Raw genomic sequence first — 13,376 nt, forward strand, 5'->3', positions numbered from 1 at the left:
TATTAAAGGAAATATATACTCTTGATTCATGAGAAAAATATTAAAACTGTAAGAACTGCTTGTTTAAGAATAATACCATTTCAGAGTGAATTTAAAGTTTTTACCAAACGCTCTTTACAATGTTCAGCCAAAGCCCACAGCAAAGTTTAGTACGGTCTGAGGTTTGGAAGGCTGACATTACTGTCAGGAAGGCTGAAACAGTGTACTTCATGACTTTAATATACATCCAATATTTAGCAATTGGACATTCATTAGGGCAAATCTAGGAGTGATGAGCTAAGTTATTTCAGACCTCTGGTTTTCTCTCTGGTGCCGAAGCTGCTGGGCAAGTGGAATCCACAGATGTGAAATTCTCAAAAAGCCATTAATAGGAATGTCTCAGCTCCATTGTGTTTGCTCCCTTCGTGTTCTGGTTGTGCTGATCCACTGGTCGGTGCTAATAGAAAGATGCTCTCACTCTGCGGCCCTTCAGGGGCTGTGGCGGACGGTGATTGCTTAACAGGAAAGCCGCACTCTCGCCCTCAGCTGTGCACAAGAGACTTCGGAATCTGGCCAACTGTTGAAAATTAGAGCAGAATTAATTTTACCACAGAATATCACACAGATCTTTATGAATTATGTGGAAAAGATAGAAGAGTTTTAGTCTTTAGTCTTCCAGCAGCTAAAAAATAAGGCAATGTAATAGGTCACAGATCATAAAGCATTGTTCTTTTAGATTCTCTTTGCTATATAAATAACAATGAATCCAAAATTAAATATATAAATATTCTTCACTTGAGGACCAAAGTTGAAATTGTAGGTTGTGCTCTAAACAGTACAAACCGGGATTTGCAGAACGGTTTTCTGTATTTTCCCCTCTCTACAACATACATCTGACATTTTATTACAAAAATGTCCTCAAATATACATCATCTTTTAAACCTCCTTATTCTATGTAATACATACTATAAGTATCTTTGGATATCAATAAATATAACTTTACGCACTACTTGTAATTGCTGCAAAGCTCTAAAACTCCAGTAATGTGAGGAAATTCAGGATTGTTAAATAAGATTTATCAAAAGTCCACAGTGATAAAGACTGGATAAATTCCCTGAAAAAATATATATACTGCATATTAGAACAAGGTTTGTTATTTCTTTTGATTTTGCATTGTTTTGATGAAGACAAATTAGTAAACTGTTAGGCTGAGATAGTCCCCTAACCTCAGGCCACATCAGGTAGGCTTCCATCCTTCTTCATTTCCTGCATGGTATCAGACAAGAGGGTGGCAGAGGAGAAAGCGGCTCTCACCATTAACACAGTAGCTTACAACCACGGCCTGTGAATGCAGCATCTGATCTGTGCTTGTGCAAATGAGATTCTGTCATGTCTTCTTAAAGAGCCCAGAAATGGGAACGAGAGGACAAATGATCACAACTTATGAATAGTCATTCTCCCTAGAGTAGAACCTTCTAGTTTGAAACAGATAAGACTTATGAGAAAGAGTTCCTGGTGAAATCCACAGAAACAGGCTAAAGTAACCCTGGTCATGATTCCAGTCAAGGGGAATGCAGTTCAATTCCAAGATAATGATCTATGCACCTCCCAGGACAACATGCCTCCCCAGGGATGTCACTGATTGTTAAAAAGACCACAATACACAATACACACACACACACACACACACACACACACACACCCACACACACACACACACACACACACACACACACACAAATTCAATTCTCAGAAGTTTGTCATCAATCCCTACCTTGTATCCCTTTGTTCTCATCCGTGCAGAACTGCATCCTGCTGTAGAACTTTCCTCTACCACCTTGCACATTTGCCAAGAGCCCTAAGCCTTAGCACTCTCCCCATCGCCTGCCCAGCCAGGTAGGACATGCCAAGCCCTGCTGAGGTTAGTTTCTTTTGGCTTCATGACCTTCCTGGCTGGCTCAGATATCTTATCCCCACACGTAGGCACAGGCTGATTCAAGCAGAAAACTTGCCCCCTTTTCAAAAAGGCTGACTCAGCACCCACCCCTTCTTGGCAGGTTCTTCTCAGTGTAGCCTGCAGGCTGAGGGGAGTGTGACTTGCTTTGCTGGTTTCCTGGGCCCAACTACTAAGATCTTCATTTCCTTAAAGAGCAACCCCAGCAAGACAAAATCCTTTTTCCCAAAGTCCTCTAAGTAATTTTTGTGTCACCCTTGTCTCAGTCATTTTTAAGAACTCTCTACTGCCAGCCAAAGTTGGGTAATAATAAAATTAAGTTCTCTCCTGGAACACGGAGATCCAGACTTTGTGCTTAAGTGCTTTATGCCACGTTATTTAATTTAATCCCCCAAATGACTACAGTGCGCAAGTATGTGGTGGTCAGATGAGAAAGAAAGAGAAGTGAAGCAACTTGAGCATTGTGGAGAGAGATAAAAGTGGAGACGCAAGGGCAGAGAGGAGTAGCCTGCTGTGAGGGCCAGCCCTGCCATCTGGGGCCATGGTGAGGTCCCAGCCTGACCTGCTACTAAGGGGCATGAGTCCACTAGACTTCTAGTGGCTACATGACTGACCCTGCCCCTCACTGTATGCTATGCTCTGAAGAACTGGCTCCATTTCTCACAGAAGGCAACACTCAGGAAAGTGGGCCCTCCACCTCACCCAGGCAGCACAGTGGAACTGGCCCTGGGAGTGGGGGCATGGGTAGCCAGTCCTAAGTGTAGGATAGCTGACCCTGCTACTCTTCTGCCGTAATATGGCACAGGCAAATAGGTGATATCCCCCTGCCCACCACCACCACCTCAGGCAGTAGGCAAAGCTACCCAAAGGATCGTGAGCTCAGGAGATCCAGCCCTGCCCCTCACCAGCTGTACTGCAGCTGCACTGCATGGCAGAGATGAGCCTGGTAGTGTGGGTGCAGGTGAGCCAGCCCTGAGCATGAATGCTTGGAGAGCTGGCCCTGCTACTACTCTTCATCTGCCATCTGGTGGCATGGGTATGGGATAATACCCTCCCCTTTCTTATCCCTCACCACCTGCAATAGTCAGGGGAGTGGACCAGAGGACATGAGAGCAGGAAGGCCACTCAGCATTCAGGAGAGTGGTACCGGCTCCTTGACTGGGCAGTACAATGGAGCTGGCTCTGGAGAAATGGATGCAGGTGGCCTGGTGCCAAGGGCATGAGAGCAGGTGAGCTGCCTTTCACCAATGGCAGCATTAGGTGGCCTAGTGTTAGCAGTGCTGGAGAGTTCACTCTAGTGGTGCAAATAAGTGAAAGCCTGAACATTGACCAGCTCTGTTATCACCCTGGCCCAGATCCAGGGCTCTGTTTGACACACCCCAAAATCTGTATTATCAATGAACACTTGGGATTCGTCAAAAGGCCAGTCCTGCTGTTTCAAAGCTGCAGGATCTCCATGACACAAGGCAACAGCAGGATAACCAGGAGGAGCCATGGTAAAGATCCAATATCGATGGTGTTACTAAAGCCAGAGATCTTGAACCACACCAATGACTCCTAGGAGTGCTGGGGACGGTTGTAAGGTAAAGAGCAGCTCTGATGGGTAAAACTGGGGTACATAATGGGAATATCACAACAAATCAATTTAAAGAGAAAGAAAGGAGGAAAAAAAGTTGGGGGTGGCTCAGATGGTAAAGGCACTTACTACACAACTACAATGAAGTATGTTCAATCTCAAGAATCCACAAATAGGTAAAAGGAGAGAAACAACTCCACAGATTTGTCCTTTGATATCCATATGCACAGTGGGGTATATATATACACCCCATACATATATACACAAACATCATATAGAGACCCATGTAGACACCCTCTCTCTCTCTCTCTCTCTCTCTCTCTCTCTCTCTCTCTCTCACACACACACACACACACACACACACACACACACACACACAGGATACCAAAAACAAGTAAAAATTTTTATAGAATTAAATGCCTTAAAAATTACTTTCACTGAGTAATTTTAAAATCAACAATATAAGACATTTTGTCTCAGTATGAAAACACTGAACAACTGAAAAATTCTTCCATATTTTGCATTTTTATAAACTTTAAATTTAGGAAAAATGTAGAGTTACAGAACTACTGCAAAAAAGGCAATAAATATTTCCCACGCAACCCAACTCAGTTTTCCTATGAATGACATCTTCTATTTTATGGTACACTTTCCATATCCATTGATTCGATATCAGGTTAGCAACACTAATTAAGGTTTCTGCCTAATAATGGCTTATATTTACTTTCTTCTGTTTTGCAGCATTGACGATTGAACCCAAGGTCTTACAGGATACAAGAGCTCTATCACAGAGTCCAATCCCCAACCTATCCATTGACATTCCTTTTCAGTTTTTCAGTCTCCTTTTGCTTTTGGCAACCTTGACATGTTGGAAGGAGTCCTAATTAAGTATATTCTGGTATGGCTCCCAACAGAGCTTTGGCTTAGAGTTTTCTATCCCCATGATTAAGTTGAAACATTTTAAAGTATCTTTTTTTCTTTATTCCTTAAATCTTAATAGTGATTTGAATGGTTATTAAATGTCTCCGTCAGTCTGGGTAAGATTGAAGTAGCTGACAGTGTCCCAGCTGCAGTCAATTTAAGCTAATGTTTCAGAGGAAATTGCCAATCCATGGGAGCTCTAAAATTAAGCTATTCTTTCTCATACTCAGACATGAAAAGTCACATTGACAATTTTAGTTCAATGAACCTCAACTATAACACAACAGTGAATTCAAGTTGAGGCAATTATAACCCCTACCTTGGCAGGGAGTTACTTTTAGTAAAGTTCATTTTATTCTTTTTAAATAACTAAATTATATATTTTGATAATGCTCTCTTCTAAATCACTCATGGATTGGAAAAAAATAATAAAAAACTATTTTCCAAGTGTCTTAAAAAATAAGGATGTCCTTAAACTATGAACGGTCATAAGCCATTTTGAATTTATAATAATTAACTAAGTTTAGGAAATTTAATAAATGGGTAAATGTAAAAAATTTAGCAAGTGAAAGGAAGAAAGTTGACTCTATTAATAACCTACTGAATCAGTAGTAGGTCTTTTTTTCTTATTAGATGACGGACAAAATCTATAGGGCTCCCGAATTTTTAATGTTTACTCATGAATGCATTTAATGTACATGACTTTTTGTCTGCACATATGTCTGTGCACCACTCACTTGCTTGAGTCTCCTGAAGGCCAGAGCAAAGGATTGGAGTCCCTGAGACCGGAATTACAGACCACTCTGAGCTGCCTTGTGGGTACTGCAGTCAGTCCTCTTAAATACTTAGCCATCTCTCCAGCCTCAGGAGTCCTGGATTTTATCCAAACTTTCATGAAGTATTTTAATAACTATGCACTAAGTTGCTATTTCTCTCTAATCCTAAATACAAAGGCAACAAGGGAAAACACTCGGCATAAGTTCTCACCAAGTTCTCAAGGGAAAACTTGTCCTGAGATGACCTTGGAAAGATTAACCTGATGGAGGTGAGGTGGAGAATACGCAAGCAGGCAGTGCGCAGGCCCAGAGCAGGAAGACACTGTAACTCACTGCCAAGATAACTAGGCTCCGTTGCTGTGAAAATCACACGGCCTAATTTTAAACAGCTCAACATACATGAGAAAGAAATCTATTAAGAAGCTCAACATTCAGGGACACATTTCTAAAGACATAGGACATTCTGAGAATCTAGATCCTGTGGCTTATTCCGAGAACTCCATAATCATATTACAGAAAAAAGGATGCCTGTGGTGCAGCTCAGTGTCCAAGTGCTTAGCCTGAACAAGGCTTTGTATTTGATCCCCATTAGTTTTGAAGAAAAATAAAAATTTACAAAGAAAAATGCCAGAGTAAATGTTTACCAGGGAGGGCACAGGTGGCTGCAGCCCCTTAGCAATATTCCTTGGGCAGACCCACAAACGCTTTATTAACAGAAGCCAACTTTCAGTAAAGCAGTAGAAACAAAATACTTGATAGGAGCTCTACACTCTTGATCTGTGCCCTCAATCCAACATTTCCTCTTCTTGAAGCAATTGAGTGCATGTTTTTCATGGGTCAATGTCTGACACTAATGCTCACTTCTGAATCTGTGGGAACAGCACTCTAGGGACTGAGGAGAGAGGAGTGGGTTCCCTTTCTTGAGACCCCTCTTACGAGCTGTCCTCTGTCTACAAGCCTAAAAACAAAAAAAAAAAAAAAAAAAAAAACCCACAAAAACAAACAAACAAAAAACAAATAATTAGGCCTTCAAAATGATGCTTAATCCTCAAAGAGGTTCTTAACCTTCCTAACGCTGTGACCACTAATATACTTCCTCATGTTGTGGTGATCCCCAACCACAAAATTTTCTTTGTTGCTACCTCATAACTGTCATTTTACTATTGTTATGAATCGTAATATAAATATCTGATATGCAGATATCTGATGTGCCTCCCAGGGGGTTGTAAACCATTTAAAGTTTAAGCACCTAACATTTCTAGGCAGTGATTCAAGTAAGGATTTATCCCAAAGATCAATTAAGAAAGGGATGAAAACCATGTACCTTCAATGGTGGCACATAAATGTAATCCCAGCACCTAGGAATCTAAAGCAGAAAGATCCCAATTTCAAGGCTAATCTGGGCTACATGGAAAGATATGATAAAAAGAAGGAAGGAAGGAAGGAAGGAAGGAAGGGAGAGTCAGAAAGGAGAGGACATGAGAACCTTATCTATTCCAACCATTCACTTAATTAATGAAAGAAAATGTCAGACTCCAGAAATAAAAACAATGTTTTAAAAATGATTTAGAAGTTTCCTCCGGTAATATCACAATTAACATGGAAGAATGAACATACCTGTTGAGAGCTGATACTTATAGGTTGTTTTAAAACAATCCACGTGACACTCTCAAGAAGAGGTGGAACCGTCAGAGAACCAGGGTATGTCCAGTAGTCCCAGGATGATGGAAGCAAACATAAGGGGTCAAAATTTGTGAACCGTGTTTGTTTACCCTGGAGAAGGGAATTGTTACACATTACAAATAAGATAGCTACACACATACACACACACACACACACACACACACACACACACACACACACACACACACACACACACACACACACACTCACTGTGTGATTATTTACTATCATCCATTAATATTTTAGTAAAACAAATGTATTTTAATTCAAAAAAGAACAAATAAAGTGGTGAATTTTATAAATTTATTTAAGAAGGACAAGAGAATGAGATATACCTAGGAGTCAACAGGTAGAGGCAGGGGGTCATGAGTTCAATCCAGTAAGAGTAACAGGCTAGTATGAAATATGGAGAGAGGTCCCAGGAAGAGTCTTATTTTATGTAAGTAGTCTTTTAAGTAAATTATAATTTAAGTCTTTTTTTAAATAAGAGTATGTCTGGTATTAGTACTTAAATCTGCACAGACTTATTGGTGACTACTTCAGATAATATCAGGCTCTTCACCATTCTGAAAATAAATTATTTCTGCAGTCTGGATCTAGTAAGTTGAAACTTGCTTCAAAGGAGGAAGGATAAGATATGTCTACTGTGTACGTATTCAAAATCCAGGAGAGTAGAAAGATACTGGTTACTAACGAGCAGTAATTTTACCTTTTCCTTAATGGAATCCAAAATGTCCGTGATCTTTTGCAGTTGAGGATTGTGTTCCCCAATCTAAAAGTGTAAAGTTTCAAAACAGGCATAATTACAGGAGTAAACAAGCAGCAAGCATGTCATGTCACTCCTACTCTTCACTCTTCTCTAGAAGCCATAGTCCGCTCAAAGCCTACCTGACGAGTTGACTGTGCCAGAAGAGTCTGAACAGGACCGCACTGTGGGGACCCTAGACTGCACTGCAGGTTGGCGCCAAAGCTGGGGACCCTAGACTGCACTGCAGGTTGGCGCCAAAGCTGGTAGTAATAGCTTCGCGTGTCTCAGACATGCATGTGTGTGCGTGGGTGTGCACGTATGTGAGTATCAACCATACACATGTGGATGCTCGAGGAGACCAGAAGAAGGTACCAGATTCTCTGCAGCTGGAGTTGCAAGCCCTGGTAAGCGATCTGGCTAGGGTCTGAACTCCGATCCTCTGGAAGAGCAGCAAGCACTCTTAATTGCTGAGCCACGGTTAAGACGCAGGTTTACTTGAGAGAAATTCTGCTTAGGAAAGTGACTATTAAACCACTCAGATCCAGACCGGCTGAGCTGCCCTTAAATCTTCCATGAAATCTTAGATCCCTTACTCACAGTCTAAAGTTTCTTCTTTTTTTTTTTTTTTTTCCTCCCCCACCCCGGAGTTGGGGACCGAACCCAGGGCCTTGCGCTTACTAGGCAAGCACTCTACCACTGAGCTAAATCCCCAACCCACCTAAAGTTTCTTAAAGTCCCAAAATCGAGGGGTTCCACCTGGAGAGCATATGCATTGTAAATACACAAATCCAGCAAATTTACACCTTTCATTAATAGGAACATTTTCAATCTACTAAAAGGTTTAAAACCCTGTAAGAGTCAAGCATCTTATGCCGTTCTTGGATCCTGTTGCTAGCGCCCAGATTTCATGGATAAAATCCTGGCTGCCTCTGCTTGGCACACCATTCCCAGTCTCTGCCTCTCAGCGCCAGTTTCACAAGTTACAACATCACTCAGATAATGTACTATGGAAATTGTGCACGCCCTGTAAGAAACTGCCTCCAGGCAAGATGGCTGAACTTGTTGTTCACATGCAAATATTAGAAAAGAAGTGTCGTGCTCTTTTTTTTTTTTTCAAAACAATTGATCAGTATTTCTGAGATGCTTTGCCAATGTGATCAAGCAAATGCCTCAAGAATCATGAAACTGAATATTCCTCTGTTCTAGGGCTCTAAATATTTAAATCAGGAACCAGAAGACCCTAGGTTTCTTTGGATTTCAGCTGTTCTCCTGCTTTCTTGCTGGCATGGCGGTTGCTACTCACATACTCGACTGGCAATTCAAAAAAAGAAAAAAAAAAGTGACTCTTTCCCCAAAATATTACAGAACGTTTTAGTGTTCACTTCAAAAGAAAAATACTAGATTTAGAGCTAGTTTGCTATTGAAAACTAGTTAAATAGCTATTTCAAATCAAACAGTAGACTCTCACCTGTAGAAATATTCCCAGGACAGCCAACCCATCGGACTCATGAGCTGCCTCTACAAAACTGGGGTATTTGTCTGAATTCCAGTGGACAACATGCAGCTGAAATAAAAACATACAAATTAGTTCAGACATTTGAATAAGGATAACAAAAAATGGAAATGCTAACTAAGTATCGACGTAACTGTCTGACACTGAATGTTCAGGTGCATAACGAATTCTTCATCCAGACACTGACTTCATTCCCCTTAATCTACTCTTATACAAAATGAGACCAGAAGGATTATGGGCTACTCACTAGCTATGACTCAGGGACCAGTTGCCCATAGAGCCCACCGAGGTACCTGAGCTCTACAGGTACAAGAAGTCAACTTCCTATGAAGTGACAGATGAAGGAAATAAGGTTGCACTTGAAGCTGACCTGTAAGATGGTCCTCATTGCAGTCTCTCACTTTTGTGGCTGGGGAATTTGCATTCCCCTATGACAAACTATTCAAAATCTAGTCATATGCTTTTCTTCTTAGATCATTTGTACTGTTAAATGATAACCTCATACATTTGTGCAGTAGTTTGTTTTTACATGCAGTGTTCTGGTATGGGGGTACACCATTCCCATGCTCATACTGAGCTGACTGACCTAGGCAGTGTACATTTTCTACCTTATATAAATAGACTCAGAGCTTTTGCCAAGAACAAGGTATGATTGCCACGGGTCAAAAAGTCATAGGTATCCAAGTGAGAAAAAAGGCAGCTGGTGCTAGAAAGGAGGGAGAGAGAAGTTTGAGAACTTGAGACTCTTGAAGAGACTCTGCCTACTTTACAACTTCATTCTCACACAAGCAGAAATTTGTGAAACCCAAAGAATGCCTACTTGTTAGACCACATGAGCACTAGAGTATCCCAAACACAGAGGAATATGAGAGCAGGCAGAGTAACCATGCTGACTACCACTTCAGGTCTGCTTGAAAGAAGGACAGAAAGAAGCCAAAGGGCGATATGTCATGTCTAGAAGATTTAGTTCCCATGGTAATTGCTGCAGGCAGGACCATGTTGTTACAAGCAAGGACCACCAGGGACCACCTCAGATAAGAATCCTTATGGGTCTGCTTGGCAATTCAACAAGGGACACTCACTCAGCCTTCGTGCTCAATTCACCCTCACAGCCTCTTGTCACAGAGACAATTTAGTGTATTCAAATAAAGACGTCTATCTCCATCCTTCAAAATCTTACTCCACATTTTACAGGTAATTGATATGAAGAGTTTCTGGGTTAGAAAAGAATTATCACACATAGTCAACTATAAAACTATAAAATAGTGCAAAAACCATGTATAATAAAGGGATACAAAGCAATATCCAGACAGAAACATACAAAGGTGGATTCTGAATCATGCTGGTGTGAGATAGTTGGGGGAGGAAAGAACCCGGAAAACATGATGATGAAACAAGACTCCCGTGGCTTCAGAGAGATAAGAACATTCCACTATGGGGATGGGCCAAGGGAGAGTGCACAAGTTGTTTCAGATGGCTATGTGCCAGTTACAAAAACTCCTTAAATAGCGTACTTAGTGAGAAATGGCATCGGTGGGTCAGGAACACAACTGGCGTTAAAAACGAGTGTATAAATACAGAGAAGGAAGTCTCCTGTGTAGACGTCCTTTTACTGGCTAAGCAACAACTGTTTGAAATATGATAAGAAAACAGAACAAGAAAATCTGTTTTTAAAAAACTCTCCCACATAGTCTTACAATACCTTTCTAGAAAAATTGGTATCACTTATATATTGGGGTGTTTTTTACATTAAAAGTAAATAAATTAACACACCCATACTTCCTAACAGGGACCTTGATTTGAGATGAAGGACAGGAAACTAGCCCTCACAATAATCCGAATAAGATTCTTCCCACATGGCATAGTAGCATACATCTTTAATTCCAGCATTTGATCACCAGCAGATACAGGTAGATTTTTATAAAATTTAGGTCACCCTAATCTATACAATGAGGTTCAGACTAGCCAGAGTTACATTGTGAGACTCTGTTTAAGAACAAAAACAGAAAACAAAAAACAAAAAGAAAAGATGTTTCCTTTTTGGTGAAGTTTTCTAAATAATAGTATTATTTAACTTAAGTATTTTTAAGCTGAATGTTTGTGATATGCAAAGTATGCTGCCAAGTACTAGGACAAAATTCTACTTCGAATGTGGAAATCTGATTTATGTTTCTCCTACATTTATGTATTAGCTTTTCATCTGTCCTGAGAGCATTAACTTACAAAAAGAAGCTGGTTCCCAGTTTGAAAGTTCTCAGTATATGCCCCTGACTTTTTGCTCTGTGGCACAGTAGCAAATCACAGTTGCAGTGCCTGGGAGAGCAAAACTGATCACCTCATAGTGAAGAAGTAAAAACAAAGACAAATGATGGGGCAAGATCCTACATGGTAATGACCTATGGACTTCCTCTGAGGCCACTCCTATCAAAGGTTCATCAGCCTCCTGATAATACTACCCAGGGAAGGAAGCCCTTGATACATGGGCTTGTGGGGGATAGCTCTGACCTAACATACAACAATGATGGATAAACCATAACAAAGTACACTTTTCAATATGGACGACTAGCCTTCTCTTTATATTTGCTCTTTTTTTTTTTTTTTTTTTTTTTTTTTTTTTTCTTTTTTTTCGGAGCTGGGGACCGAACCCAGGGCCTTATGCTTCCTAGGCAAGCGCTCTACCACTGAGCTAAATCCCAACCCCTATATTTGCATGTGTATCAGTTACTTTCTTGCACTATGATAAAGCACCATGACTCCCTCTTTAACATTCTGGTTTGTCCACTGGACTGAGCACAGGGTCCCCAATGGAAGAGTTAGGGGAAGGACTGAAGGAGCTGAAGGTGTTTGCAACCACATAGGAAGAAAAACAATATCGACTAAATGGACCTGGCCCCCAGAGATCCCAGGGACTAAACCACTAATGAAAAAGTACACATGGAGGGACCCATGGCTCCTGCTGCATATGTAGCAGAGGATGGTCTTATCTAGCATCAATGGGAGGGGTGGCCCTTGGTCCTGTGGAAGCTTAATGCCCAAGTATAGGGAATGCTAGGGCAATAAGGTGGGGGGGATGGAGGCACCCTCATAGAGGCAGGGGGAAGGAGTATGGGGTAGGAGTATGGGGTAGGAGTATGGGGGAGGGGAAACAGGGAAAGGGGACATTTGAAATGTAAATAAAGAAAATAACCAATATAAAAGACAAATAAAAGAAAAGAGAATTCTAGTTTGTAACCACAGCTTGCTGAACTCTGAACCTTGATCTAGGCAAGTCCCATTGATATGGCCTACCAAGTATGTCATGGACCTCTCCAGTGTTTTCACACTCCTGCCCAAATTACCATCGCTGCTCACCTCAACTCTTTCATAGTCAACTACTTTGTCTCCCTTCTTCAACATATGCCCTACAGCAGTCGGTTCTCCAGTTGGCAGTGAGATATGTTTTTGATAATAGAAAGCAGAACAGGTCTTTGCTCTGCAGGACAGGGTCCACTCCTCTTTCTCTCTTGTCAGCACCAGTCCTATATAAAGACAAGCCTTTCTCTCTGTGAGCAGTCTGACCTCATTCCTACTTCACAGCACTTTTCCTTGCTATTGCCCTTCCACCAGCCTAAGAGTACATTTGGCTCGACTTACATACCATTCTGAAGAAGCCTTTCCGAACCCAAGGCTCTCCAGATTCCCCGCTACCACTGTTGACTGAGATTGACTACCTATCACTTTACCCCTCTCTCGGGAGGACAGAGCAGGTACTGCAACACAGAACACTTAGATAAAACTGAAATAACTGACAAGAAGGGCATGTTGGATGGCAACATCAAAGGCCAGGTACACATAAGTGTGGAAAAGGAATTTCATTTGCTGGATTTTCTGAGTAACAGAGCTATTCTGGGTATCTAACCTCATCTCAGAAACCAAGAGAAGCTGAAGACAATGAATAAGGCCTGGTAACACTGAATCTCGTCGAAACAAATCACCAGCCAGGACTGTTCACTCAGAGTCCTCACTGATACTTGGCTTTCATTTTTGGGTAAAGTTCAGTACTACTTAATGGTATTAAAATGAGGTACATCACACTCTGTCTGTCAAGCAGAGGATTACACTAGGCCAAATATTTCTAGTGAATGGTGTTATAACAAAAAGGAGTACCTTGCCAGCAAAAACTCAAGCATGACAATGATCGTTAAGATTGTGCTGCTTATCACTGTTCTGAACGCTGAACAGAGGTT

The 13,376-nt window shown here is 41.2% G+C and overlaps 1 protein-coding gene across 1 annotated transcript in view; it reads right to left on the reverse strand.

Annotated features, from left to right (window-relative positions):
- The window catches only part of Ca13 (carbonic anhydrase 13), a 24,051-nt gene continuing 10,675 nt past the window's right edge, over window positions 1-13,376 (reverse strand). The window contains exons 4-7 of the mRNA XM_032898705.1: window positions 9,106-9,201; window positions 7,599-7,661; window positions 6,824-6,979; window positions 1-556 (exon numbers count right to left, since the gene is read on the reverse strand). Coding sequence (XP_032754596.1) covers window positions 437-556; window positions 6,824-6,979; window positions 7,599-7,661; window positions 9,106-9,201 — 435 coding nt within the window. The 3' untranslated portion in view covers window positions 1-436. The remainder of the gene's footprint in view (window positions 557-6,823; window positions 6,980-7,598; window positions 7,662-9,105; window positions 9,202-13,376) is intronic.

This window comes from Rattus rattus, chromosome 3 (assembly GCF_011064425.1).
Source record: "Rattus rattus isolate New Zealand chromosome 3, Rrattus_CSIRO_v1, whole genome shotgun sequence".
NCBI classification, from domain to species: domain Eukaryota; kingdom Metazoa; phylum Chordata; class Mammalia; order Rodentia; family Muridae; genus Rattus; species Rattus rattus.